At 40.5% G+C, this 27,861-nt stretch overlaps 1 protein-coding gene across 3 annotated transcripts; it reads right to left on the bottom strand.

Moving 5' to 3' along the window:
- Positions 1-1,078: 1,078 nt before the first annotated feature.
- On the bottom strand, positions 1,079-26,884 carry ZBED4 (zinc finger BED-type containing 4). 3 transcript variants are annotated; one of them, XM_062634202.1, is made up of 3 exons: positions 26,652-26,884; positions 20,890-20,967; positions 1,079-5,509 (listed from the first exon to the last, which is right to left on the bottom strand). In XM_062634202.1, the coding sequence occupies exon 3, from the start codon at positions 5,057-5,059 to the stop codon at positions 1,571-1,573; it is 3,489 nt and encodes a 1,162-aa protein (XP_062490186.1). In that variant the 5' UTR covers positions 5,060-5,509; positions 20,890-20,967; positions 26,652-26,884; the 3' UTR covers positions 1,079-1,570. The 3 variants fall into 3 exon arrangements, with proteins under 3 accessions (XP_062490186.1, XP_062490188.1, XP_062490187.1); XM_062634204.1 differs by lacking the exon at positions 26,652-26,884 and adding an exon at positions 26,066-26,230; XM_062634203.1 differs by lacking the exon at positions 20,890-20,967.
- Positions 26,885-27,861: the final 977 nt, after the last annotated feature.

Raw genomic sequence — 27,861 nt, 5'->3', positions numbered from 1 at the left:
GGTTGAATAGCTTGAGTGAAAAGGAAAGCACCAGAATCCAGGCTTAAGTCCAAAGAGGAAAACCAGTCTTGTCACACAGCAAGTTATGTGGTACATTTATGACAATTACAATTGTATCAATTAACTTTTATTCAAGTGTTGTCTTATATCCATCTGGAAATAAAAGGCAGTGTTGACTACCACTAGAAAATTGCAAATAAATTGTTTAATTTCAGAAACCGAGTTCACCATTTATAAATACACTAAAACATAGTAAATGCAAAATTAGATTAGGCATAGGTACAGTATTTTAACAAAGCTACAACTTTTCTAAAAGGTCATAGGCAAATGATGACTTGTTTCCCAAAACATATTGAATGAAAACTGAAATGAGAAGATTAATCTTTCTAGAGTTAAATCATGGAGAACGGTCCTTTCAAATTAAAATGCTGGCTATTTTTTTTTTTTTTTTCCATCTTGAACTCTGTATCCCATTTGCCTGATGGACACCAACAGTTAAGAATCAACCCTACTACATAAAATTCTAAGCAGTGCACCATATCCATAAGGCTATTACTGAAAACCAGAAGATCCTTTATTTCTGTACTAGGAGCTTTAGGACAGGCTGTTCTACACAACTGAAATTACGTTAGGAGTAAGGGCTCAATTTTTACAATAGGGAACCTTATAATTTCGATGCACTAAAGATTAGAAAAGGCTTTAGAATGACACTAGAGTCTTCATGGTAAGTTTCCTGCCTTTTTTTCTTTGTACATGGCATTAAATAACAAGCATAATTCACAAACTCTGATAAGACTTCCAAAGGACTTTTATAAATATGCAGAGTATTTCTGTAGTTCAGTTAAAATGTAAAACCTGAACAGGAGAACCCAGAACGGGAAGTTTTACTACAGATTCCTGTAAAACTGGCATTCCATATAAGCTCAAATTTAAGATTTATTTTCAGATATTAAGTCAAAAGTCTCCTGTAAACACATCTTCCTCAACAGATCTTCTTAATCCCTTAAGTACTTTAGGGCTTGCAGTTAGAAACACCACATGATAAAAAGACAGCTTGAACCCCATCTTTCGTGTACAGCTTTCTTCTGACAACTACAAAAGCTGTTTCTTTGCAATTAAAGCAATGTTCAACTAAAATACAGTACCTGGTTTATGTTTTTTACATAATAATTGAATAAAAAACTACAGAATAGAACTGTGTACATCTTTTTTTTTTTCCTTTTCTGTTTTTTTTTTTTTTTGCCATTCTATTAAAACAAATGACTGAGTTTTTTTAAAGTTCATTTACAATTATGGATTAAAACCTACATAATTTTGTATAATTTGACAAGACAGGCTATCTCTAGTGTGAATTTTTAAAAAAACATATATACAATACCTGGCCTGAAGTACTATGAATAAGGCACATGTAGACATATTGAAAGCTGAAAAAAATGAAACTAAAATTTGGAATTACAGTCACTGATTAGATGTCATACATGGCCCCACTGGAGCAATTTAGAAATCTGAGTTATAGATAGTTAATATCCAGTGAGCAACAAGATTTAGTCTAGCAGTTTGTTCATTAGTTTCAATACTGAAAGTATATTAAAGGAAGATTCACTTTCAAAAAGATAAGCTTTTCAAAGTGTTCAATCATTAACCTTGACTGACTAAAGTTGTTGCTTTCATTGGATGTACTGAACAATCTCTCTGAAGGAACAATGCTTGGTGGACAACCCAAGAACCTGACAGCCAATTTTGACAGTACTGGCCAAGATGACTTCTTAAAGTTCCAGTAAGTTAGAGGATCACAGTTATGCTCAAGCACTTCTTCCTCCAAGTAAGAAAGCACCATTTCCTCTGGTAACTTCGTTCTTCCTTTTGGGTCTTTTGTTTTCTTCATGTCACCCATGAGTGACCAAAGATTATCTTCCCCATATGCATTTGTAGATGGTGAACCTGAATCGCATCCATTGGAAACAGGTTTATCATCATCTGAGGTAGAACTCATTATTTCCAGCTCCCTGATTAAGTCTTGTTTATATTGTTCAGCCTCCTCCTCTGTGAATAAGGATGTTTTATACCGGGGATCCAGAAGTGTAGCAAAAATGTACCTTGGATCGTGAAGTGTGGAGGACAACCTACTCACCATAGCTTCTTTCAAGGATTTTAGCATAGTATCTATGCCCATTGTTTCCTCAAATAGCATTTCTATTTTCCTGTTAAGTATATGAATCATTGGAATCACTTGGCTTAGAGTAGACATGTGTGTACTCATCTCCCTGCTTGCGGCTTCAAAAGGTTTGAGAGCATGACACACCGACTGCATGACTTCCCACTGATCACAACTTATCAGCTCCCGAAAGCTGCACTCTATTGACATTTCATCAATTGCTCTTTTCTGTTCAATAAGACGTTCAAGCATATGAAATGATGTATTCCACTTAGATGGGACATCTTGTATTAGCTGATGCTGAGGCAACTCATACTCTTTTTGCAACTCAGCTAACTTCTCCTTTGCTTTTGCTGACCGATGGACACGTTCACAGATCTTTCTTGCAATACTAAGCAAATTCTGAACCATTCTCTGGCTTTTAATAGCCTCATTTACAATGACATTAACAGTGTGACTAAAACATTGTACACTTGAATGATCACCTTCATTTAAAGTTTTCTCTATGCTCTGATTATCAGTGACAGTAATCCCAATCTGCAGGCCAATGGAAGTAATCCATGTTTCCCACCAGTACTCTAACTGCTTTTGAATACTGATTCCATTGTAATCACAATCAATCTGTGATACATTTAATAGGGCTGAACAATGGTAATCCTCACACTGTGGTCGAAATGAAGACTCAAATGTTACCCAGTGAGCTGTCAAAGTCAGATATTCTCGTGTTTGGTTGCTCATCCATATTCCAGATGTAAAATGGATCACTCCACTTTCAGCTTCTTTAAGATGAGAAATAATTATTTGTTTTACATTATCATACATATCTGGAATTGCTGTCCTAGAAAAGTAAGATGGAGAAGGTAAAGAATACTGAGGTTGCAAATATTCAAGCAGCCTGTTAAAGCCAATGTTGTCTACAAAAGAATATGGCTGAAGGTCAAGTGCAATCATTTCAGCTACAAGACTTGTGATTTTTTTGGCAACTGGGTGAGAGTCACAAAACTTGTCATTGGTTTCATCAAAATTTGAAGACCCTAATAATTCAGTGCTCAGTGGCATGTGATTATCCGTCGATGAGGACAATACTGTCTCTGAGACATCAGTTTTCAAAACATTGTTATGAAACCGCTGCAAATGTCTTAGAAGGCAACTCGTGCCTAGATTTGTTGGCTTTTTCCCCCTACTTATTGTACGTCCACAGTGCATGCATACTACTTTTGTTGAATCTGCAGAACAAATTGAAAAGTGATTCCACAGTTTTGAGGTCTTCTTACTGTTAACAGGAAATATAATTTGATTATCGTGTGTAACCATTGTAGGCAAGTCAGCCAACTTTGAGGATGAACATTCTGCAGAAGCCAAAGTGGCATAAGGAGAATTTGCCAAGCTCACATCGAGAAAGCTCTTTTGGTTTCTAATTACATCGGGATGGCGTCTATATAGATGTCTCATCAAGCAGCTTGTGCCCACATCTCCCTTCTTACCACGACTTATCATACAACTGCAGTATCTACATACTGCTTTCAGACTGTCTGCAGGTGATAGTGAAAAGTGGTGCCAAACTTCTGATTTAAGTCTTTTCATTATCCTTTTATTTTGCTGAAATACAGCAGTAGGTTCAAATATTAGTGGACCCAGTCCCTCACACTGTTTCTCAGGAGAGGAAACAAAGGAGACTTCACCTATATCATCGGATGATGACAGTACTGAGTCTTCCACTAGGGCATCTCCAGAAGAGAGAGTAGTATGGATCTCCTCAGAGATTCTGTCTGGAGAAGAGGAAACAGAAGTTGATTCTTTCATTAGTTTCCCAGGAGAAGATGACATAGAATTCAGATCACTATCCGAGGGCAGTAAAGAAGGCAACAGAGTTGGAGGTGCAGTGTAGAGAGGTGGTATGCTGGTACCACCTCCGTTCTCTTGCAGGACAATGGAACGATGCGCTCTCCACATGTGTCTTATTAAACAACTCGTTCCCAGGTCTTTTCCATTTTTTCCTCTACTGAACTCATTCATGCAGTGGATGCAAACAGCTTTAGAATTATCTAGAGGTGACAAATAGAAGTGTTTCCAGACAGCAGATCTCCTCCTGGAACCTGATGTGCTCTTTGGAATTACAACAGCTTTTTCTGCTACATTCTCTACAGTGTCATCATACTGGTTGTTGGGCAGTTGTGGAGATGACCCAACCATGACTTCTTCTTTGCTGCACTTCTCAGAAACAGAAAGGTCTGGTATTTCCTCAGTAGAAACAATAGAAACAGATTCCTCAATTATTCGATCTGGAGATGGTATTTTAGAAGCCATTTTCTTGACCAGTTTTATGGGGGATAATATAGAACTCAGATCTCCAACATCTGCAGGCTGAGGTGCCAGTAATAACGTAGATGAAGAAAAGGAGGAGATACCTGGCATACTTCCATTCTCCTGAATTAGGACAGTGGGATGGGCTCTCCTCACATGCCTCATAAGACAGCTTGTACTCAGGTCCTTTTCATTCTTACCCCTGCTAAATTCTTTCATACAGTACATACATATTGCTTTAGTGCTATCTCTAGGAGATATGAAAAAATGGTTCCAAGCAGGTGATTTTTTCCTGGAGTTTATGTTTCTGCTAGAAAGGAGGCTTTGTGTCACAGCTTCCATTGCTACATCATACAGCGTACTACTATACTGAGAAAAAAGAGATCCGTAGTCATCTTCATTTTCTGTAGATAAATATTTGCCAGGGTTGTTGGTTATGAAGTTCTTTTCTTTGTCCTCCTGTTCATCACTGCTGTCCACATGTTTGAAATCATCTTGTTCTGTCTTTATATCCATTCTTTCTAAAGTACAGTTAATGCCATCTTCTTCTTGCTCTACTTTTAAAGTATTGATTTTACCCAATACAAAATTACCATCCATTCTAGGGAAACCTGCTTTACTCTTGTCTGTGAATGACAAATTCTTCTTGCCAAGTCTTCATTTAGCAATAAATATGTATAACTTAAAAGATTATTTAAAATTTGATTTAAATGATGTATCTTGTATACTGAACGCAAAACACAAATGTGTGTATGCTTTAAAATCTCTGGTTTGTGAATTCTGTATCTGTGTCGTGCGTAAGCAAATATGATTAGACATAAAATTGCATTTTAAAATTATAGACTTAATTAATGGAATATCTTTTCTTTTTTTTTTTTTTTTTTTCCCAGGATCAGGGCATTTCAGGTCATAGATGAATGTTCTCAAAGACAGCTACTGTTAGATGCTTCATGTTGTAGACATAATCCTAAAAAATGAATGTTCTATTTTCTTGTTGAAGGAAGCCATTCTGTTCATCTTGACTGAGCAAGTGCAATTCTTTTGCACCATCTAGAAATAAAAAAAAGTTGATTAATACACTTTAAATAACTACAGTAAAGGTGAACTAAAACCATGCACTAAATATTCTGTAGGGTGGTTTTTTTTTATATATATAAATAATCCAATGTACTACTGAAAAGATGAAGACCCCCACTTCTACTCAGTAGATTTATTGTGGGTAAATACATTTCTACACACACAGCTCTGGTTCAGATTTGACAAAATCTAGAGTCTGAGAATCACTTTTGTATTTGCTTGGACATACCTATGCCTCATCCTACAACCCAATTCAACAACTGGATAATCCTACATATGTATATACACATACACAAATGTGTACTACATAGGTATCTATCTACAGATGTATATGAAGACAAGCAGGTATTTAATCATGTTACCACAGAAATACGTGAAATAGTTAAATTATACGCAAAAATACGTAGAAATACATAAAAATGTTAAATTATACTCCTGTACACTTAAAACTACAACATTTTACAAGAAACCACTGTAAGGGTGTCCAGTGTTGTCACACTAACCTCTCTTCCTCTGACCATAGTCTCACATGGTTATATTCATGCCATATTCTTCCCAGGCAACAGCATGCTATAGAAAAAAAAGCTACTTTTGGAGTTTGAAGATTAAGCCCTGAAATGCTTAATCTAGGCTAACTGGGCTATGTATATAGCCATATATACACTGAGGTCTCCCAAAAGCACAACAACATCACTTGAAGTAAATTTACATACAGCTGCGTATGCTGGTGCATAGTGCAGCACTGCCAGCTCAAGCTTCTCACCTACCCAAGGGTTATGGTAGGAAGTCTATTTACACTGAGATAGCTCATTTCCCTCATGGGTAAAGATTTCTCCCATAAACAATTTCAATACAAAGAGTTACTTTTTTAATTATGGTTGCATATACATCACAGGCAACAACAGGCTCAAAATCAGACACCTCCTCCCCCAGAAGCAGCTGTCTGCATTTGTCAGCCACTTTTTTTACCACAGTTCTATCAGAATTCTAAATTTTGCCAACCCCCTTCTGACTTATTCTCTTGTGTCATTCATGTAAGTTATTGGTACTTTCATTCAAGACAACAAACATGTTTTGATCACACAGGTGATGCTAGACTGTGCACTCCAATTTGTGCACACTGGCTTTTATGGCTTTCTCTCTAGCTGAAGATAAAACACAAACTTGAAACAATTTTTTTAATAACTTTTCACACAATTTTCCTGCTACTCGAAAAGAAGAATTTCAGCAGGCAAAAGGTGAAATTAGCTAGACGACACACACACAAAAGTCTAAATTGTACGCACACAGCCTTTTCCCCTGTTTCAAGATCAATGCCATATTACCACTAAAACCTATTTTATTTCTCTGAGATCTATTTGCAAAGGTGACCAGAAACACTTATTTCCTGTGGATTTCAGGTTTCTGGAAAGCCTATCATGGCAATAACTTCCTTTTCCAGTGCAGGGGAAGGAGATGCAACCAGCTTATTGCAACTATTTTAAGTCAGAACTCGCTAAGAGGAGGGCAGTAACTCTGGATCTCTTTCTGTGAAAGTTTTAGTATTTGTGCTCTGCCTTTCTCCCTCTTAGGAAAAAAAAAAAAAAAAAAAGGCATTTTCAGACACAAAAGGACAAGAGGTTTGAGCATAAGAACATCAGTTGTAATGAAGGGAGAAGCTTGAAGAAAAGGAAAAGAAATTTAACCACTACGCTGTACTTTCCACGGGTTTGTGAAATCACATCTAAGACCTCTGGCAGCAGAGTGATCACAACTTAGTGATCACACACGTACTGAAATGGAAGTGTGTGCCTCTGGGACAAGCAAGAAAGTGTAAGTTAATTAACATTTTCAATAGATTTTTTTTTTTTCATCTTTATTTTGATCTACTCTGTGATTTTGGAGCTTGTACTGCAAACAGGAAAAACAAGAACATATAATAAGCTGTTGTGATTTAGGATCACAGAATAGAAAGACTCACAAGTAAGTGACTCCATTCAGAGCTTACAGTACATAAATTATGCACGTGCCTAGTTACAGTAAGCACATTACAGATTCCTAGCTAGATTCACACAAAATACATGCATGCATCCACTCCCATTAGGTTTGGATAAAGTTGTGCACTATTTCTTTTCCTCAAAACGGGTAATCACATCTCTAGCCTGCAATTCCTGTAATTTCTTCTATGCAGAAACAGTTCTAGGCTCTTAACAAAAATCCATGGAGATGCTCCACTTGTCCCTGTCCTGATAAGCAGTTACTGCTTAACACAGCTAAGCATAAGGTAGCTGCGATGGGAAGATTTGGAAACCTGATAAATGAGACCAGTTGCAAAGTTCTTAACAACACTTAAGTAGATTGACATTCATTAACAGTACACATTGACAATGGTTAAGTTCCTAATCATTATCAGCCGTTATCAGTACATATTCAAACAGTTATGCCCTAATCATCTTTTCCTAGATTAGCATTGAGCACACAATAACACTGAGCTGATGCCACTAGTTTAAATACTGATGGCTATGGTCCTTGATGGTCTTAGTTGCTGAAGCTGAGGTGAAAAGGTGAGGCAGCTGTTTGGGCTCTGAAGCAGGAAACTCGGAGGTAGACTTCTTTCTTCCCTGCTTGTCCTTGATGCTGTTGTGCGGTTTCAATGCTCATTATCTCCTCCACTGAAAAAGGGTGTGGGAAGCAACCTCACCTGCTCCTGACATTATCCACTTTTTTTTTAAGACCATAAACTGTTCTTGTTCCACCAGAAATCTTTCCTGCTTTTCTGCATCCTTTGTTTTGCTTGCAGATTTTAATACTTTAATTGATTCATATATTTCTCTGTCCCCTATTTGTGCAATTAAATATAGTCTAGATTTGCAGCTATGTCTTATTTCTATACCTGCTCTTAGCTGTGACATAAAATTCTTCTGTGGTGTTAGGAGGGTTAAGCTATTAGCAGTGTTACAAAGTGCTTATGGCATCATAGAAATTGATCATAAATACTTTGGAGTAGAAGGGACCTTCAAAGCTCATCTAGTCCAAACTCCTGCAATGTGCAGGGACATCAAGTGGATCAGGTTGCTCAGAACCAGACCCAGCCTGGCCTTGAATGGCTCCAGGGATGGCACATCCACCACTTCCCTGGGCAGCCTGTTCCAGTATTTCATCACCTTCATTGTAAAGAATTTTTTGTCACATCCAGCCCCTATCTCCCCTCTTTTAGTTCAAAACCATTACCCCTCATCCAATTGCAACAGGCCTTGTTAAAAGTCCCTCACCATTTTGCTTACAGGCCCCTTTTAAGTTCAGAAAGGCTGTAATGAGGTCTCCCCAGAGTCTTCTCTCCAGGCTGAACAACCCCAGCTCTCTTAGCCTTCCCTCACAGGAGAGGCATTCCACCCCTCTGATCATTAAGAATATATCCTGTGGCCAGTTACACTACTTCATGTGTAACTCACGACTGAGTTTAAGACAAGAAAACGTTAACTATATCTTGTCCACTTTATGGCTGTAACAGGTCACTGGCTACACAGTACCTATTTTTCTGGGCATTGTTGCTGCCTTCTAGTAATGCAGAATAACTGAGATTCTCAGAGAAGACTTGTGAGGGCTGATAGATCACTTCCTGGGAAATCCCCAAAGTTGGATGCCTCTTACAAGGTTTTGCAGATGGTTTTCCTATGTGCTGTGTCCTGTCATCCCCCCTCCAAACTTCTAAGCATGATCTCTACTGCTTTGAGTGTTGTTACTACATTATACTGTAAAATTAAGGCAAACTCCCTCCCTTCAAACACCTCTGGGGGTTCAAAACAGATTTTTTTTTTTTTTTAGAATACAGTCCCTGAAGCGCTCAGGGCTTGAAAAACAGATACGTTTTTCATCACCTTCTCCCACACCAACTCTATGTAAGTCAATCTGTTTAAAACAGACAAACACAACAGAAAACCAGAACAGCCCATCCTATTTTAAACTTTTACAGTAATCTAGAACAAAGCATGAATTTGGTTATGACCACCTTTACATAACTAACTTACCCTGGGACACAAGCTACTCAAAGATAAAGACTAATGCTACATGAACATGCTATTCAATGAGATGGGAAGTGTCTTCAAAAGTACAAAAGGCTACAGGCAGTCAGCTCAAAACCAAATTTATGCCTTTGGAATCTCCCCAGGAACAGACAAGCAGTGAAACAAAGAGAATGAAGAGTCACCTTGCAATAAAAATATTCAAAGAAAATAAATGGAACTACAGAACAATTATCTACCTAAACATACTACTATATTAGCTCCTGAGGGGCTGCAGCCAGCCAGTGATTTGCTCTGGTAAGTAAGCCTGCAGAAACATTTTTTAGGATTTTCCATTCAAAACGGGATTACTGAAAGTGTATGGTGGTTGACAAGAGATGTCAGGAGAATGTTACTGATGCAAATAGTGGCACAGCTGACTGCCATGATCAGGAGAAATCACTGCTGAAGGAAGGGGGTAAAATAGAGAAAACACTGGTGTCTTGTGCAGAGACAGATATAAAAACAGAGAAGTATGAAATGTTGTGAGAATGAAGACCTTGGGCCCACTGTAGGAGAGGATCTGGTTTGAGACCATCTTAAAAACCTGAACGTACACAAGTGCATGGGACCTGATGAAATCCATCCATGGGTCCTGAAGGAGCTGGCGAATGAAGTTGCTAAGTCACTGTCCATCATATCTGAAAAATCATGGCAGTCAGGTGAAGTTCCCGACGACTGGAAAAAGGGAAATATAACCCCCATTTTCAAGAAGGGGAAAACGGATGACCCGGGGAATTACAGACCAGTCAGTCTCACCTCTGTGCCTGGCAAAATCTTGGAGCAGATTCTCCTGGAAGGCATGCTAAGGCCCATGAAAATCAACAAGGTGCTTGGTGACAGCCAGCATGGCTTCACTAAGGGAAATCCTGCCTGACCAATTTGGTGGCCTTCTATGATGGGGCTACAGAACTGATGGACAGGGTTAGAGCAGTTGATATCATCTACCTGGACTTGTGCAAAGCGTTCGACACTGTCCCACACAACATCCTTGATGCTAAATTTAAGAGACATCAATTTGGTAGATGGACCACTCGGTGGATAAAGAACTGGCTGGATGGCCGCACACAAAGAGTTGGGGTCAATGGCTCAATGTCCGGCTGGAGACCAGTAATGAGTGGTGTCCCTCAGGGATCAGTGTTGGGACTGGTCTTGTTTAACATCTTCATCGCTGACATGGACAGTGGGATTGAGTGCGTCCTCAGTAAGTTTGCTGATGACACCAAGCTGTGTGGTTCAATTGATACGCTGGAGGGAAGGAATGCCATCCAGAGGGACCCTGACACGCTTGTGAAGTGGGCTGATGCCAACCTCATGAAGTTTAACCATGCCAAGTGCAAGGTCCTACACCTGGGTCAGAGCAATCCCAGGCACAGCTACAGGCTGGGCAGAGAAGAGATTCAGAGCAGCCCTGTGGAAAAGGACTTGGGGGTGTTGGTTGATGAGAAACTGAACATGAGCCGGCTTCAGTGTGCACTTGCAGCCCAGAAAGCCAACCGTATCCTGGGCTGCATCAAAAGGAGCGTGACCAGCAGGTCGAAGGAGGTGATCCTGCCCCTCTACTCTGCTCTCATGAGACCTCACTTGGAGTATTGTGTGCAGTTTTAGTGTCCTCAACATAAAAAGGACACGGAACTGTTGGAACCAGTCCAGAGGAGGGCCACGAAGATGATCAGGGGACTGGAGCACCTCCTGTATGAAAACAGGCTGAGAAAGTTGGGGTTGTTCAGCCTGGAGAAGAGAAGGCTGTGTGGAGACCTCATAGCAGCCTTCCAGTATCTGGAGGACGCCTATAGGGATGCTGGGGAGGGACTCTTCGTTAGGGACTGTAGTGATAGGACAAGGGGTAACGGGCTCAAACAAACGGGGGAAGTTTAGATTGGATATAAGGAGGAAATTCTTTCCTGTTAGGGTGGTGAGGCACTGGAATGGGTTGCCCAGGGAGGTTGTGAGTGCTCCATCCCTGGCAGTGTTCAAGGCCAGGTTGGACAAAGCCTTGGGTGGCATGGTTTAGTGTGTAGTGTCCCTGCCCATGGCAGGGGGGTTGGAACAAGATGATCTTAAGATCCTTTGCAACCCTAACTATTCTATGATTCTAAAAGTATGCAAGAACACTGAGCCACAAAGAGATTATTTGTTTGTAAAGAAGATAGTGGCTGGTAAGCTTTAAACAATTTTAGGTTGAATAGCCAGGTAATAATAATATTGAACTTGATTATACTACAGAATCTTAGGGCCAGTAATGGTCTAGAAAAAGTAGTTTAAGCCACAAAAAAGAAAGAAAAAAAAAACAAAACAGCAAGAACTTTATTATACAACTGCATACAGTGTAAATACAAATACACCTGCAAAATGCAAGAGTACTTGTTTTAAGAAGGATGCAAAATGTGGAGACAAAGTGAAAGCAAAACTATTGCCTACCTTGAAAAAGAAAAAAAAATAAGAGTAGTGATAGAATCTGAATGCAGGAGGTATGTGAAAGCACATTAAAAGCAATTTGCACAAGCAGATGTCAGTTACAGGATAAATAGTGCTATGTTTTTTATTTTTTGAAATGTACAGGCATCATTTAAAACATAAAGGAAAAAGAAAAATCCCTAAAAATAAGAAGTACAAGGAATAAGGAGGAGACATTCTGAGAAATTATTATTAGCTTCTATTTCAATGGCAGGTACTGTGCTAACTGAGGAATATTTGCTTAAAAAAAACCCAACCCAACAGCCTAGATAAACTTCACCTCTTTTCAGAGTTATAAATCCTTCTAAGGCAAACTAAGAACAGTCACATATTTCTCTCTATAGAAATTTCCTATAACAAAGTATCAGTTCACCCATAAAAACAACATATATTTGCAAGATACTGAGCATTAAAACATGGTATTAGAAGAGTCTGCACATTTATAATGTTAGTCACACTCTGACATGAGGTGGGTCCTACGCTTGAGTTTCACTGAAGCTCACAGGACTCTGCACAGATGTGTAAGCATGACCCAGTGCATGTAGAGGACCAACAGGAGAGAGGAGGAAGGTAAAGCCACCTTTATTATTCCATTACTTTTCCAGTCACCTAGAAGGCAGATCTTATATTAACCACTAACTGCTGTAGTTTTACAAAGGTGTTCTCTCCAACTTGAAAAATACCCTCTCATGTACACACACAAATGATCGATCTGGACAAAAAAGAAAAAATAAAAAAAAAAATCCCCAAAAAGTAATGTGTGGAAGCAGCACCAACAATACTGTACACTGCTCCTCGATGACGGGAATAGTCTTCACCCTAATCGAATACTGGAAGAGAATGATGTAACAATTAGGACAAGTAATATTAGACATTTTTATTAATTTTATATGAAAGAGTTGAAGTTTATAGAGATTTGTGTACTTCACAGAAAATATGTAAAAGCACATATAGACAGGAGAAAAAAAAGACAATTACTTTTATAAGTACTCTCTTTTACTGCAGAAGAAAGTCCTGATGTTAGAAACAAAGTATTTTTATTTAAAATTTCAATTATTTAGTATGCTTTTTCCCCTACTTCTAGCTTAAAAAAAGCAACATACAGAAGTAACAGAAATACAACCTTTTTTAATGCTGGCTGAGAAATAGTATCTATGTTAGCTCTTCTGTCACAAGCTACTGGTCTTGCAGAAGTCTAGATTTCACCCTCCATGACCCACTCCCAATTAGGAGAGTTGCAATATTTTATCTATTCTGCCATTAGTTCTGCAGGGTCATTTCACTATGTAGCTTATCCAAGGTCTTGCCCTCACTAAGGCTCCTAAGGGCTTCTGAAACACTTGCAGAATGAAAAAAATGCTTCTGTAATTACTTTTTAAATTTCATTTTGGAGTAAGACAAACATTTAGAAAAATCCTGGTTTACAAACAGGGAACATCTATGAACACATTTTATGTTCGTGTAAACATGAAAAAATAAACAAAAAGCTCTCGGGACTAGGGCTGGTGGTGGGAAGGAAAGAAAAATGGGGGAGATTATTTTCTCCAAGGCTGGAGCATTTCACAGATGTGTGGCCAGACAAGCAGGATGCCACATGCGGGACCTATGACAGGCTGGAGGCAGGAACCAGACAGCTCTCAAGGGTACCACAACTGCTTGGCTTCAGCTGCTTAAGAAATGTAGCAGCATCCTGGCAGGGCTTAGGTGATGCCCTGAACTCCCTCATCCCTGCAGAGAACCCAGGAAAAATTCCAAAGAGAACATAACGTATCCAGAGCAACACATAAGGAAGGAAGGAAAACGTGCTTTGGAAAGTGATGGGACAAAGGTACATGCTCAGAGGCTTGGGAGACAAAGCAGGAATAATGAGAGCCCCCCAAGAAAGGTATTGTGAGCTCCCCAGTGAGCTCACACGACCTGCCAGGACATGACACAGACACCTCCGATTTATCCAAGTACAAAGATCATTCATGCCTCTTCATGTTGCTGAAAACCTGCGTGTGGTGTGAGCTGGGGCCTAAATCAGTCATTCCAGACAGAAAAAAATCAAGGTGTGGAGAGATAAGTATTATAGCCATAACTATCATTACTCTGGCTACTCAACCCTAATTGCAAATGCAGGAATTTAGCTACAGTAGAGCCTGAAAAGTTAAAAACACTACCAGCTAAATGTAAATATCTCCCCCTTTCTTGCCTCCTGTTCCTCAAAACATCACATAATTTTACTGTGAACATGGGCTATTTCATACTAGGCAGTAAAACAGACCTGCTAGTGCCAAATTATATTTCCTTGATTTAGGGGTCTCTGGATTTTTGTGTCTTCTAGGTTCACCACCACCAACTTAATGATGCAGGAAGATAACAATCAACAGCACAGCTCAGAAGAGGCAGGTTTAGACTACTGTTAAAGGGACAGTGTCCAGTTAAAATCTAACCAGCACACAGAAAACACCTAGCACTGCAGAAACTCAAACTCCTCAAACTTAAACTTGGCCTCTTAAAAGCTGGGCTATTTTGTACATCTATTTTCTCCTCTTGCTACTGTAAACATTAAAAAGTCTCTGTTTATTGACCATTTTCAGATAATGCCTGAAACCTCAGGAAAGATTCAAGAACTGGAAGCCTCGGCTTTGTGCAAATACCTCTGTCTCAAACACTAAATCATCTGCATCACAGTGCATGGAAGAAAGCATGTGCACCAGGTCCCCCCCACAAAACTACACTGGCTCTTAAACTGATGTGTAAAAGGAGTGAAAATAATTTGTAAAAATGACAAAACTGCTGAGAAACAGCATGATTTATGGATTAGCATCATTAAAAAATACTTTTAAAATACACACAAAGTAGAAATAAAGTAAGATTTCATTTTAAAAACTCATGGTTTGGGGTTTTGGGAGAGGTTTTGCGTGTTTTTTTTTAAAGAGGATCTGCTTCTTAATTCAGCTTTTACACCAGTAAAACTCAACCATAAAACTTCCTTAAAAGATTGAGATAATACTTTTTAAATACATATATTTATTATTTTTGAAATCTGCTATAAATAAAGACATTTTGCTAGCATGTGGATTATTCACATCTGGCTGACATTTAGTTCTGCCATCCCTATTTAGTGTCCAACCAGATTTGCTGAACATGCCCAGTGCACAAACATTTCATCAGACCCCAATGATACAGGCTGATGGCTCAGCATGTTTAAGAATAAACCAGGTATCTGATATAGAGTAAAGCAGGTGTCTGATACAGAGTAGGAGTCAAAATTCAAGCTTATTTCTGGAGAAATCAGTCTTCACAATTTATTTGACAATTTATTAAGCACGTATCTATTTGAAACATCATCCTCCACCACCTAGGCTTAAGCAGCACTGTTATACATTATAAAATCCATAGCAAAGAAATCTCCATTCCACACAAACAGCATTTATCCTAACAGTAGAATAAAAATGCAAAGCTAAAACAACAACAGAAAGATCACCTCAGCCCAAACAATGCCACTCATCATTTCTGTCCCAGCTCTCCCTAGCCCACTACTCTTCCAGTTTACAGCTGAGTAATGTAAATGGGGACAGGATTAAAGACATGAAGATTCTTATTCTTCCCTTGATCCCCACCTTCTTAGCTTGTGAAATATTAGACAACATATGCTTTTGTGGGTTTGGCTTTGTTTGGTTTTTATTTTAAATGTCTATCTTTAAACTCAGTAGGAGTGGAAACTTAAGGACTTTAAGGATGATTTTAAACAGTTAAAAATTAGACACCTATAAAGGAGAAAGCTGAGGGTTACAAAGCTGAATAGGTAGGATTACGAAGAATGAAAATGCAGTTGGGGAGGCACATCATGTCTTGTGTACAGTAAGTTGTGCTGGAACTCTTAATGAAAACACCAACGTAAGCATGAAGTGAACAAAAATCTCACAAAATGTAAATAGGGTCCTTTATAGAATGGAGTATTATGCTGACCTGTTTCAGCTATAATTTTTCTAAAATAAAGAAAAAAAGAAAAATTGAACGATACCTGTTGAGCTGCCAAGACTATCATATACTAGTATCTATTTTGTTACTAATAACATCAAGTCTGAAGAGGTCTATTTTAAAAGCCCTTTATAGATACCCATTAATCCGAATCTGTGTTCACATTGATGCCAGTTAGTTACACGTTCTCAGTTTCACTTGTGCTATGGAGAGGTTTCCTATGATTTGCATATATCATAGTCATATACATGTGAAATGACATAGTACTATGCTTATGTATACTGTAATGCTTGTGCACAAAAAGGTAGGTTAGAAAGAAAATGGAGTTCGTAGCCCCTGAAAAGACCAAAAAACATATAAGAGGATAAACAGTAGTTTATCTGCTTCAAAGTGACTTTTTACAGTGAAGCTTAATTGTTCTTTTGTCACAAATACTGAAGACAGAAGATACACTCAACTACAAATGATTCTCCAAGTCAGTTTCTTCTCTGTACCAGGTATTCTTTCTTCCTCATTTGAAGAAGTAGGGCTAGATTTTACTTGAAGCAAGGAAAAGACCATCTTTTTACTAAGCATATTAAATATAACAGAAAGTAATATTAACAATACCATCCAAAATTCTTTTTACGGACTTCAGAAATGCTCCGGTTTATCTTGACAACAAGCACAAGAACTACAACAAAAACAACCAGGTAGCTTGGTAACTTTAAAGCCAAGTTTCCATATCATGCACAGAGGAATAATCAATCATGCCCATGGTAGAAGTGAACTTCTTATGCCCCCTTCTAGCATTTTTTTTGACACTTGGTATTTTCAAAGTTAATTGTATGTTCATCTGACATTTTCACCCAATATCTCAGTCTACAAAACAATGACCTCAACTCTGTCCCTCTCAAAACAAGCATTCCTACTCAGAAGAGGTATAAGCGAGTGTATGGATCTCCCCATTCACTTGTCAAGAAGCCTGTCCCCAGCCTCCATGACAAGGGGTCTTCTCCCTCTCAACCTCTTTTAGAGACACATTCTCTTTGCCTTCAAGACAAGGTGAGACTCACAAGCAAAGACCCAGCTGACACAGGAAAGATGACATTGTTTCCACTAGCACCCCACTAAACATTAGCAGGAGGTACAAAGATATACTCCTGTCCCTAACAAACAAATAGCTAGGTCACCTTCCCACAAAAGAAATGGTTTAAAAGAGAACCATCCTGCTGCCATAGACACAGATTTTAATTTGAGCAAATAAGGTTTTGCTCAAGGAGCTAACTAAAAATACACCAAGAATTTTAATTAAGAATAAAGCTTTTTGTAGTACCTATTCTAACCAGTGCAGTTCATGAGATTTAATTCATGTAACATAACACGTAACTTAAATACATTTTACAGAATAAGGTTACACAGGCATTTTATTCAGAGCAGAATCCACAATATTTTTAGTACAAGGTAAAGAAAAGGATAGCCCTTGCTGTTTCCATTTGCTTCATTTCTATTATTTTACATAAGCCAAAATATTTATTTTAATTAACCCAATACTTTGACAGGTATAAAAAAAGGGAAATAAATAAAAATATTTAGAGAAAAAAGAAGGATCAGGAATCTCCCTGTTCTTTACAAGCATCACTGAATTTCCTCTCACAAACAGATTATCATCTCCCCACAGCACAGTACGCCACAGAAGACAAATCAACATCACCAGGAAATTAAAAGAACAGAACTCCATTCCTCCTGTTTCCCAGTGTCAAAAGCAAAGATGCTGCCACCAGCATGATCTGCACCCTGGCTCTCTGGAAGGTGACCCACTCTTCCTACTGCTTCAGCAGCTACTAATCCAAGTCACAAGTGAAAACCTCTCATCTAATGGGTACTACCTGCTGTCTTCTGGCAGTTCCCCCCTCCCTCCTATCTGTAGATATGCTCCCACAGTTATAAGCATATCACATTCCCACCTTTAATGCAAAAGAAAGAAGGGGAACCACAGAGTAAAAATAGAAAATATGATATGGCTGCCATTATCTATGCCATTTTAGCAAGGATTTGTGGTCCCAAATCCTAAATAAGGAAAGCCCACATGAGTTGGGAGCCAGTAGTTGGGTGGGAGTTATAAACAGAAAGCAGTTTCCACACTACTCTTTCCTCTTCCACCTCCTCATGGCATATCTAACACTATCAGATCCCTTTAATCAGGAACTAGATTTTCTTCAACCATCTAAACTGCACATAAAAGCTACTGCACACCATATGCACATTAATTCTTACAGTGGATGCTAAAGGATGTAGGTCTGTATATTTCTTACCTACCAAAACTTAAAATTTTAAAAGAGAAGATAACAGAATCTGGACAGCAGTATATTCCCATCTTTGTTCTCAGCCTCATACAGGTACCCATTCTTAGGGTACCCATTCTCAAAAGAGTGCCTTCTTAATCACAAATGAAGAAAGCACTATGGACAGAAGGAACATTTGCAAAATGCCAGCTCTCTGGACTGCGGTACTTGGACTCCAGGAGTTAGTATGCAATAATGGAGACATTCAAAGACAGGCTGGACATGGTTCTGAGCAACCTGATATAGGTGAGTATGTCCCTGCTCATTGCAGGGGGCTGGACTAGATGAGCTTTGAAGGTCCCTTCTAATCCAAACTATTCTATGATTCTGTAACTTCTACACTGCATGATTCAACCTGTATGTAAATACATCACGTATATATTGATACACTGTAACACAGGGGAAAAACAAAGTCAGCCTTTAACTACCATGCCATGAAGAAAAAAAGGCACCAAGAAACAGTATGAGATCACTTAAAAGATTATGTATTTTATATATTCCTCACATTTCATATTTCCCAAAAGAAACACGTAAAAGTGACGGTGTTCTATGAAACCTTAACAAAATAGTTAACAAAAAAAAAAAAAAAAACAAAACAACCAAGGCACAAGGAATTAGAAATATGTTCTATGAATGCATTTTCTAGGCTGGCTAAAATAATCTAAGTTCTATTCCAGAGTGCTTAAGACCTGAATTTCAATGAAACACATGAATATGACAAAAAACAGGTGATAAAATGTATACACTTTTCTGTTGGAGTTCATATTGGCATTTAATGTCTTTAACACTAACCACTTACAGATTTTATTATCTATCAGAGCAACTGAACTTGCAGTTAACAGTTTCATCTCGGACTACAATTCAAGAAATAGCTTTTGAAGCTACTAAGACCAGATATTCATTCTCAGTAGACAGGTAGTACTGAAGTGGGTTATTTTGATTGAAAGCTTTTAACTTGAAAGTCACATTAGAAAGGCACTATAAAATGCTACAGTGCTCAATGTCATGCAATGAAATGGTGCAAAGCATAGTGACCCCAAGATAAGTACGCTAGAATTCAGCATTAAATACATGAAAATGAGCTTTTGGATCTTGGAGCAAAAGCAACATTTTCCCTTTTATCAGATTTCTTTACAGTGGTCTAGAAGTGACTCAAAAGACTGCTGCAAATGACAATTACTCTTTCCTGCTCTTTGGCTATGCTACATACTTGGAAAGAATGAGCAGTTTATTTTTGCTTAGACTCTGATGAAGAACAATCCACAAGCAGATTTGGTATGTAATAAAATCCCCCACACCTTCTGTATGTGTCACCTAGGAAAACTTAACTTCAAGAAATGAATCTGAATTGTATTTTTATTCTTATTTTCCTATGGAGGCCAGTCTTATAAGGAAAGGCTTAAGAGAGCTGGGGCTGTTCAGCCTGAAGAAGAGAAGGCTACAGGCAGACCTTATTGTGTCCTTTCAGTACTTAAAAGGGGCTTATAAGAAAGATGGGAGGAAAACTTTTTAGTACGGCCTATTGTGATAAGACATGGGGTAATGGTTTTGAACTAGAAGAGGGGAGATACAAGACGGATGTGAGGAGAATATTCTTTACAATGATGGTGATGAAACACGGGAACAAGTTGCCCAGAGAGTGGTGGATGTGTCATCCCTGGAGACATTCAAGGCCAGGCTGGATGTGGTTCTGAGCAACCTGGTCTAGTTGAAGATGTCCCTGCTCATTTCAGGGGGGGGGCTGGACTAGATGAGCATTGAAGGTTCCTTACAACCCAAACTATTCTATGATTCTATCACTCAACTAAGACTTCCTAGCTCAACATTTTATTTATCCTAAACATTTTGTTCATCTGTTGCCAACATGCATGTTAAGCAATAACCTAGGCATCTCAAAAATAAACCGTTTCAGGGAGGGAAGAAAAAATAAACAGAAACTTCTGAAACACTATACACACACAACATTTATTGTAAATCTACATGTAAATGCTGATCTGCATATGAACAATTTTTTTCTATTGCACCTTAGTTGGGAATCACAGGCTTCCAAAATACCTACACTCAACAGCTCATACTGAATACATAAAATAAAATAAAAAAAATGTTTTAGACAAAACACTAGAAGAAAATACTAAAATTTGCTTCATCAGGGACATGAAAATCTGAGTAAGATTAGTGTAATCTGAGTATAGGATGAAAGTACCATGTAAACTACTTCCCCCTTTTTAAGGGGTAAACTGCAGGGTAAGGAGAGATATATGTCAGCTGTTAGCAGAGAGTAAGAAGTGCCCCATAAATCATAAACTAGTTATCATTACCATAACACTGTAAAGATACCCAAGCTTCCAAACTTAATTTTTAAGTCTCAGGTACTCACAATAACCTCCTCCTAAATTATTAAGCTCCCTTCAACTCAACACACAGGCATACAACTATTCATTACCTTTATCTATTGTCTTATTCTAAATTAATAACAACAATCCAAGATCCAAAACAAACAAGCTGCCCACTAGTTTATTCAGAAAAACAAAACAAAACAAAACCCCAAACAAAAAAAACTTACACATCTGATCCACTGCATGCAGGCGGCTTCATTTGAGGTTAAATACTTGCTACTCAAACTTAGTGATGATGATTGTATCTAAGGAAAAGAAGAAAGTAATTCCTTTTAATATATTTTTTAGTCTTGTTAACTGTCACAGTGGCAAGTCATGGGATGTCTCAAGTTTCTCTTTAGATGACAGCTCCAGCAGTAGCACTTGCATGACTAGCTCTCACCTTCTTCAAACACCCTAGCCCTCATAACTGACATATTCAAGAAAAAATGGACATGTAAAATCCTAGCACTCCAGAGAAAAAAAATTCTAAACACAGGCCCCCTCATCCCCCCAGTGAGTACTGTAAGGATTTCAAAGTAAAAGTCAAAGTCTTGATGCTGCTTCATTTTTTTATGCTTAGGGATGACCACCTCTCATGATGAATTAAACCAAGCCTATACTACATATGAGATCTCAAAGGCGCTTGCCAACACCTTTCAATGCACCACAGGATTCATCTGGCAGCTTGTTACACCTCTTTATTAGCTCAGCATACTGCTCACACACTGCACCTAGCACGTGTATTAATCAACACGCAACAGCATTGGAGCAACACAAGATTATCATTCTCCACATATGAGAACGTAACGATTGCAAGTGGAGCATATTAGGTTAGATAAACTGACTTAGCAACAAAACAGACCAAAACAGTCTATCACAGGACATACTTCTGAAGTTTCACATTTTCAGTCCCACTGACCATTACACAGACACGAGTGTCATTGTGCAGAGGCACCAGCTGTCTCACTGCGTCAGTATACTAAAAACAACCCCAACCAACCAGAAAATCTTTTTGCCATCTTAGAATATCTGGAAAGTGAACTTTAACTCCAAATCTAAATGCAGAAAACACTGGACTGCAGTGCTTTGTGGTCAGGATGCTGCTCTGGCCTCTTTTCTAAACTTCATATAGCTCAAACATCAACAGAGATTAAATCAGCAAAGCATGTCAGTGCTTATTGCTCTTACTTGGACTGCAAGATGGTGACTGATAAAAGATGCAGACACACATATACACGCTTTTTTTCCTTGAGAAAGAAAGCACCTCTCAGAGGGCGGAAAGTCCTGACTACTGGCTTACTGTGCATTATGGAATGAATTATATGCTTCTTTTACTGACATTTCATTTAAAAATACTTCCATACTCTCTCTTAAGCAAGTGAAAACATCTCCAGAGCTGTGCAGCTGGCTGCTTTGACTGTTAAGATGAGACATTTCAGCCATCCCTTCTGCACCGAGCATTTAAATAATGTATACAAAAAGGAAGGTATCAGCAAAGGAGACGGAGACCCACCCGATACAGGGTTGTCCGCAGGAGCAGTTAAGGAACTCTCCCGAGATCTGGATTCAACTCCTCGGGCAAAGCAGGGAAGTGAACCTGGCTCTCCCACATTCCTTACAAGCGCCAGAGCCACCAGACTACAGTCAAAATAGAGTACAAACAATGCATTTATCCTCCCCAAAGCCTTTAAAAAAAAACAGCCTCAAAACCCCAGAACCCTGCCATTCCCATTTTACCATTCTGTCATTTGTTAAAGTTGACTGTAAAATAGCTTCAAGCTGGGCCAAACATTTCATTCAATTCAAATTAATGTTTGTATTTTCTTGACTGTTTTAGTGAGAAGAACAACAAAGAAGAAGTCATTTTAGCTGGATCTGAGCTAATTTTCTTTAGAGGGAAATCCTGATTCAAAAAATAGCATACGAAATTACAGCAACAGGTAAACAGTATAATTACTGAAATGCTACTTGAATGTATTTGGGGCAAAACAAACGAATTCTTTGATCACTGTCAGATGAGACAAATATATTATTAATCTTAAATTCCTTTTTCCATACATTTTGTGAAGAATTGCAAGAGAGTAGTGCTAAAATATGTCACAGATGCTAAACCAAGCCTATTTTCAGGCATAATTTTCAAGCTATTGACTTCTGAACTCCAGAATCACCTTCTCTATTAAACATAGAATCTGAGCACTCAGTGAAAAAAAATTACTCTAACACACCAAGGGGAAATAAATCTGTATGACCCTCATGAATGTAAACCAGCACACTCAAAAGGAAAGAGAAAAATAAAACCCAACAAGCTCTCGGGCAGCTATAACAATGCACTAGTAACCCTATAACCCTAACAAACCCTAGGGATTGTCCAAACCTACATGTCATTACAAAGCAAAGAGGAAGGGAAAGAGGCGAGAAAGGGAAGGGAGGCAAGTGTGCAGTAAAAACTAAACAGAGCACACAGGTTGCAAGTTTAAATAAAGATTATGGTAGTATTGTAATATTTCTTACGCCAATATCCATGGAAAACCAGTCTTACACAGGTTATGGGAAAGACAGATACTTCACCTTCCAGTATGCTGTTCAATGTAAGAAAATTAACAATTTGTTCTGTCACACCTGAATGAAAATAAGAGCTTTAAAATATTTCCCTGTTGCTTCCACAGACCATCACATTATGCTTTGTCTCACCAAAAAAACCACCACCCCCCCCCCCGCCAAAAGAAACCCCACAACAATCCTACATGGTTAAACTATGTATCACACTAACATAGGATAAAAGTTCCTCCGCTGTGGGGGGTAAACAGTAAAAGCTTTAGTTGTTCTTACTTTTAGTATGTGCTTTTAAACCCTAAATTTCACATGAAAACTATCTTTAGGCCACAGAAACTACTCATTTTTTTCATATTTGGTTGAAATCAAACAATCTTGTAGTTGTGAATGGACAGGTATTGATGATGCCAGTAGCAAGTGCAAAACAAACAGCTGAAATTGTACAGAAAACAATGCACATCTGCCACATGCAAGAGAACAGCTTTCTGTGCAACCTGTTTTGAAAGTGTACACTTGAACAGATGACACTAAATGACATTAATTTATGTCTATACTACTAAAATACATAATTTCCCCTACTTAATAAAAAAAGGCACCAGTCATGCTAATGAGTGATGATCTACATTGTGCAAAACCTCCAACTAAAGTTTCTGTAATACTGCTTTCTATCTCCATGTAAGCTAATATACATTTATCATCACACCTAACAACAGAGAGACAATTATTTTAACTGTACATTACAGCAGCAACCCCACAGCATAATATGCTCATTTTGAAGATGAGAACTCCTACAAACTGAAAATGAGCATTCAAAAGACAGAATTTACAAAATTCTCTCATACAGTCTTCACCGCTAATGGCGGTAAAATACAGCAAGGTGTTGGGAGATAAATCTGCATTCTTTAGCTCAAACTTTCTGAGCCATAAAAGAAATCTTTAAGAAATTATTGTATTTAGGGTTCTAAAAATCAGAAGAGAATAAATTCCAAGAAAAAGGGGAGAAGTAGAAGATACAATAAGCTCAAAAGCCACACAAACAGGTAGCTATCTCCTATGACTTAAAGTTTTCCAGGACTTCCATCTATAATAGCTAGTTCTTATATATCACGGGCAGAAGATACTCTGCTTCATGTGTATAGACAATTTTAAACAAACATGTGAAACTCAGTTGCCCTCCTGTGTTTCCAAAGGATCTGTTATAAGCCTTAGTGATGTCTTATGTGTACAGAAGCAGATGCCCTCTGCAATGACCATCCAAGACCCTGCGAGACAAACTGTTTTGCAAAAACACTTCTTGCTCGGGATGTTTGCAGTCTAGGTTTAAAATGGCCAGGACAGGTGGAAACGCCAACCAGAGGAGACAAGGTAACAAGAAGAAAATAAGCATTACTGTAAAAGCATCACCTGCCTAGCCTTCCACTATTATATACTTTGCCTTTTACATTATCAGTAAGGATGCTGTACTGTCACAGTTTTACTGTATATAGAGTAACACTATAAGAGTTATGGTTATTCAAAAGTACCAATGTTTAGAAAACTTCTCCAAGATGCTCAGTTTGGCTCTTTCATTTTACTTATCCTCAGTCAATATTCTTACATTTGCCCACTCTGGAGAATTTCTACAGAATATATTTCAAAACAGCTGTTCAGGTTCATACTAGCAACACAAGTACAAAAGTAGAGACATCCAACCAAATAAAAGCTTTCTGCACATTGCCTGTTGGTCTTAAAGACAGCAGACAGCAAATTACTAGTGCGCACAAAATAATTTCTGCTGCTTTTAATATACAGTGAAAAAATGCAGGATTTTTTTCCTCTACCCATCTCTACACTAAGTAATAACCAGGATGCCCCTACCCAGCACTTGCACAAATACAGGCTTTCCAGCTGCGGCATATCCTGGGGATACTTGATAGGTCTTCCACACTTCACTACCCCCAGTGTGTACTCCAAGAACATCCTCCCAGGGGTGCACATCCATGACTTAAAGTGAAACGCTGCATTACTGAAGATAACCTTTGGAGGAAAATAACTGCGCTCACCCTCTTGAAAAGCAGAGGGCATGCACATATGTAGTGGGCCATAGAGACAACACTGAGAGGTATGCTTATGTTATGCGGGCTTGAAAAACTTTCTCTACTTGGTATTTACAGGCATAGTGTGACAACTTACGCTGAGTTAGTGAAATCTCTCAAAGATACCTCCCAGAAACAAGACATGGCTGCTTCTAACACATGAGCACTAGGGAGAAAGATTAGGGAAAGAGGACTTCTTTATACACTTCAAAGACAAACGTTTCTAGACTTAGTAGTGTAAGTGGAGTCACCACTAATGCAAAAGAGGCCTTTTACCTTTCAATGCATTAATACATGTTTTTATACATAGCAGACCGTATGTGCAGCAGACAACTTTAACCGTAGTGGACACTCTAAAATCCAACATTTTAACGCAGCCAGCCTCTATCATCAGCAGCTGTCTCAGTAGGGATCTAGAAATTGCAGAAGACATTTTTAAGCAAAATACCGAATTCCAAGCAGGAACCAAGAAAAGCAATCCACAAATGTTAAACTCCGCAGTTTTTCCATAAGCAACTTTCCTGAGCGCCTCAGCTCAAGAGGGACGGGGCTAAGCACTTCACCCCACGCAATAACGGATGCAGTGATAGCCGCCTGCTCCTCTCGTGTCCCGCGTTTTCAGGAGGAAACGCTTTTTAGACTTCCCTTGGCTTTTCAGCACCGGTGCTCGACTAGCCAGCCTGTGCCCAGGGAACCCTCCCGCCCGCCGGTCCCCACGCACCTCGGCCCGCACCGTGTCCCCTCCGCGGAGCCTTGGCAGCCCGCTGCGTGGGGCGGCGGGCCCTCCCCCAACCCGGGGCTGTCCGGGCCACCTCTGCTCGGGATGGCAGTGGCCACATGGTTACTGCTCCCGCCAGGTGGAAGCGGGCACGGAGCCCGGCGGGTCCCGCCGGCCCGGGCCCGCGCCGCGCACAATGCCGGGCGGGCTCGGGGCGCGGCCGGTGGCTTGGCGGCCACCCCTGCCGGGCGGTCCGAATCAGCGCCGAGGCCCCAGGGACCGGCGACCCCCGCCCGTCGGGCCAGCCGGGTCCCCTCCCGGGGCCTCGCAGACAATAGAGCCAGCACCATGGGCCTAGTCCCCGGCTTCCTGCACCGCCACACCGCCACACGCCCCCTCCCCGGCCTGGCGGCGCTGTCCCGCGGGCGCTCCCGGGCGGGACAGGACACCACCGGGCCCAGGGCCACGACCGCGCAAGCAACCGGCGCCGCTGAGGTAGAACCCAGCGGCGGCAGGTAAGAAGGGGGCGGCGGGGATCGGAGGAGAGAGAGCCAGACCGCCCTGCCCGGCCCCTTCCCGGTGCCGGAACGATGCCACTCACCTCCCCAGGCAGCCGCTGCAAGGGAAGCCAGAGATCGCCACCGCCCGGCCGGGCCCGAAGGAGTTAAAAGGAAAGGCCGAGCAAGACCGTCCCATTCATTAGCCGGGCGCTTTGTCTGCAGCCGCCTCCGTCGCCGCGGCGCTGAGCGGGCTGCCCCGGCTCGGTCCAACGCGCGGCGTCCTGCGCAAGCGCCAGGCGCGGGGGGAGGCGCTAATGAGCGGCCGCACGCACGACGCACAACATGTCATCCCATAGCAGCCCGCAAAATGGCTGCCTCCGGACCGCGAAGCGCAGGTGGTGGCGGGGCGGTTCCGTGCCCGGGCCGGGGCGGTCGCGGATGGCCGCAGGTGGCCGGGGGTGGCCGGGTGTCCTGCTGCCCTGCTGCGCCGCCCGCTGGCGGGGCCGGGGTGAGAAGCGAGCTTTCTCTGCACAGGCGCGACATAGTGGTTGCTTGCTCCGCCCGCTTCGTTCCTGGGGCGGCTGAGAGAGGCGGCGACGCCGTCCTGAGGGTTCTTGCGACACCCCAGGCCCCGAGGGCCTCCCGGACCATCTATATGGGCGGCAGTGCCTTCATAGGGAGGCTGCGAGAGGAGCGGCCGTGCCCGTCTTCGCAGCGGGAGCGGGCGGGCAGTGCCGGGAGCTGGGGGATGGCGGGTGGCGGGTGGCGGGGCCTTAGCTTCAGGAGGTGCCGCAGCCTCCCCCGGCCGAGTCCCACAGGAGAGGCTTTCATAGGTGCTGGGGCGTGGGCATTCCCCTGCTCCGAGCACAGCCCTCACCGTCTCAGAAATTTAGCCTCCATTATGCATATTTGTTTTTGAAGCATCCACCTTGCTATGTATTTGCGGTCTACTGCATGCTAGGTTTGGTTCTGGGCGCTGTTTTGCTGTATTTGCAGCCACCATCTGCTTTGGAACGGGTGCTTCGTGGGACTCTTCGATCTGATCTGAATAGCCATCGCAGGGAAGGTCGTTTGGGGGTGAAGGATGTGCGTTGTGTCAGTTCAGAAAAACAGTGACTCACTGTATGCTTGAGATCTTGTAATATTTCTGGATAAGGCTCCTCCAGTTTTGGTGCTCAGTGATGGGTTGGTAATTTCCTTCTTTGAGAAAGATTAGTCATGGTTGTCAGGCTTTTTGGGTGTTGGGGGTGAAGTAGGGTGGATTTTTTGGGGGGGGAGGATTTTTTTTTTTTTAATATGTGTAATTTCTAC

The sequence above is a fragment of the Pezoporus occidentalis genome, unplaced genomic scaffold (genome assembly GCF_034315485.1).
Source record: "Pezoporus occidentalis ecotype Australia unplaced genomic scaffold, CSIRO_AGI_Poc_V1 ctg42, whole genome shotgun sequence".
NCBI classification, from domain to species: domain Eukaryota; kingdom Metazoa; phylum Chordata; class Aves; order Psittaciformes; family Psittacidae; genus Pezoporus; species Pezoporus occidentalis.
The sequence above is the reverse complement of the archived record's forward strand: the minus strand, read 5'-3'. Positions and strand labels throughout refer to the sequence as shown.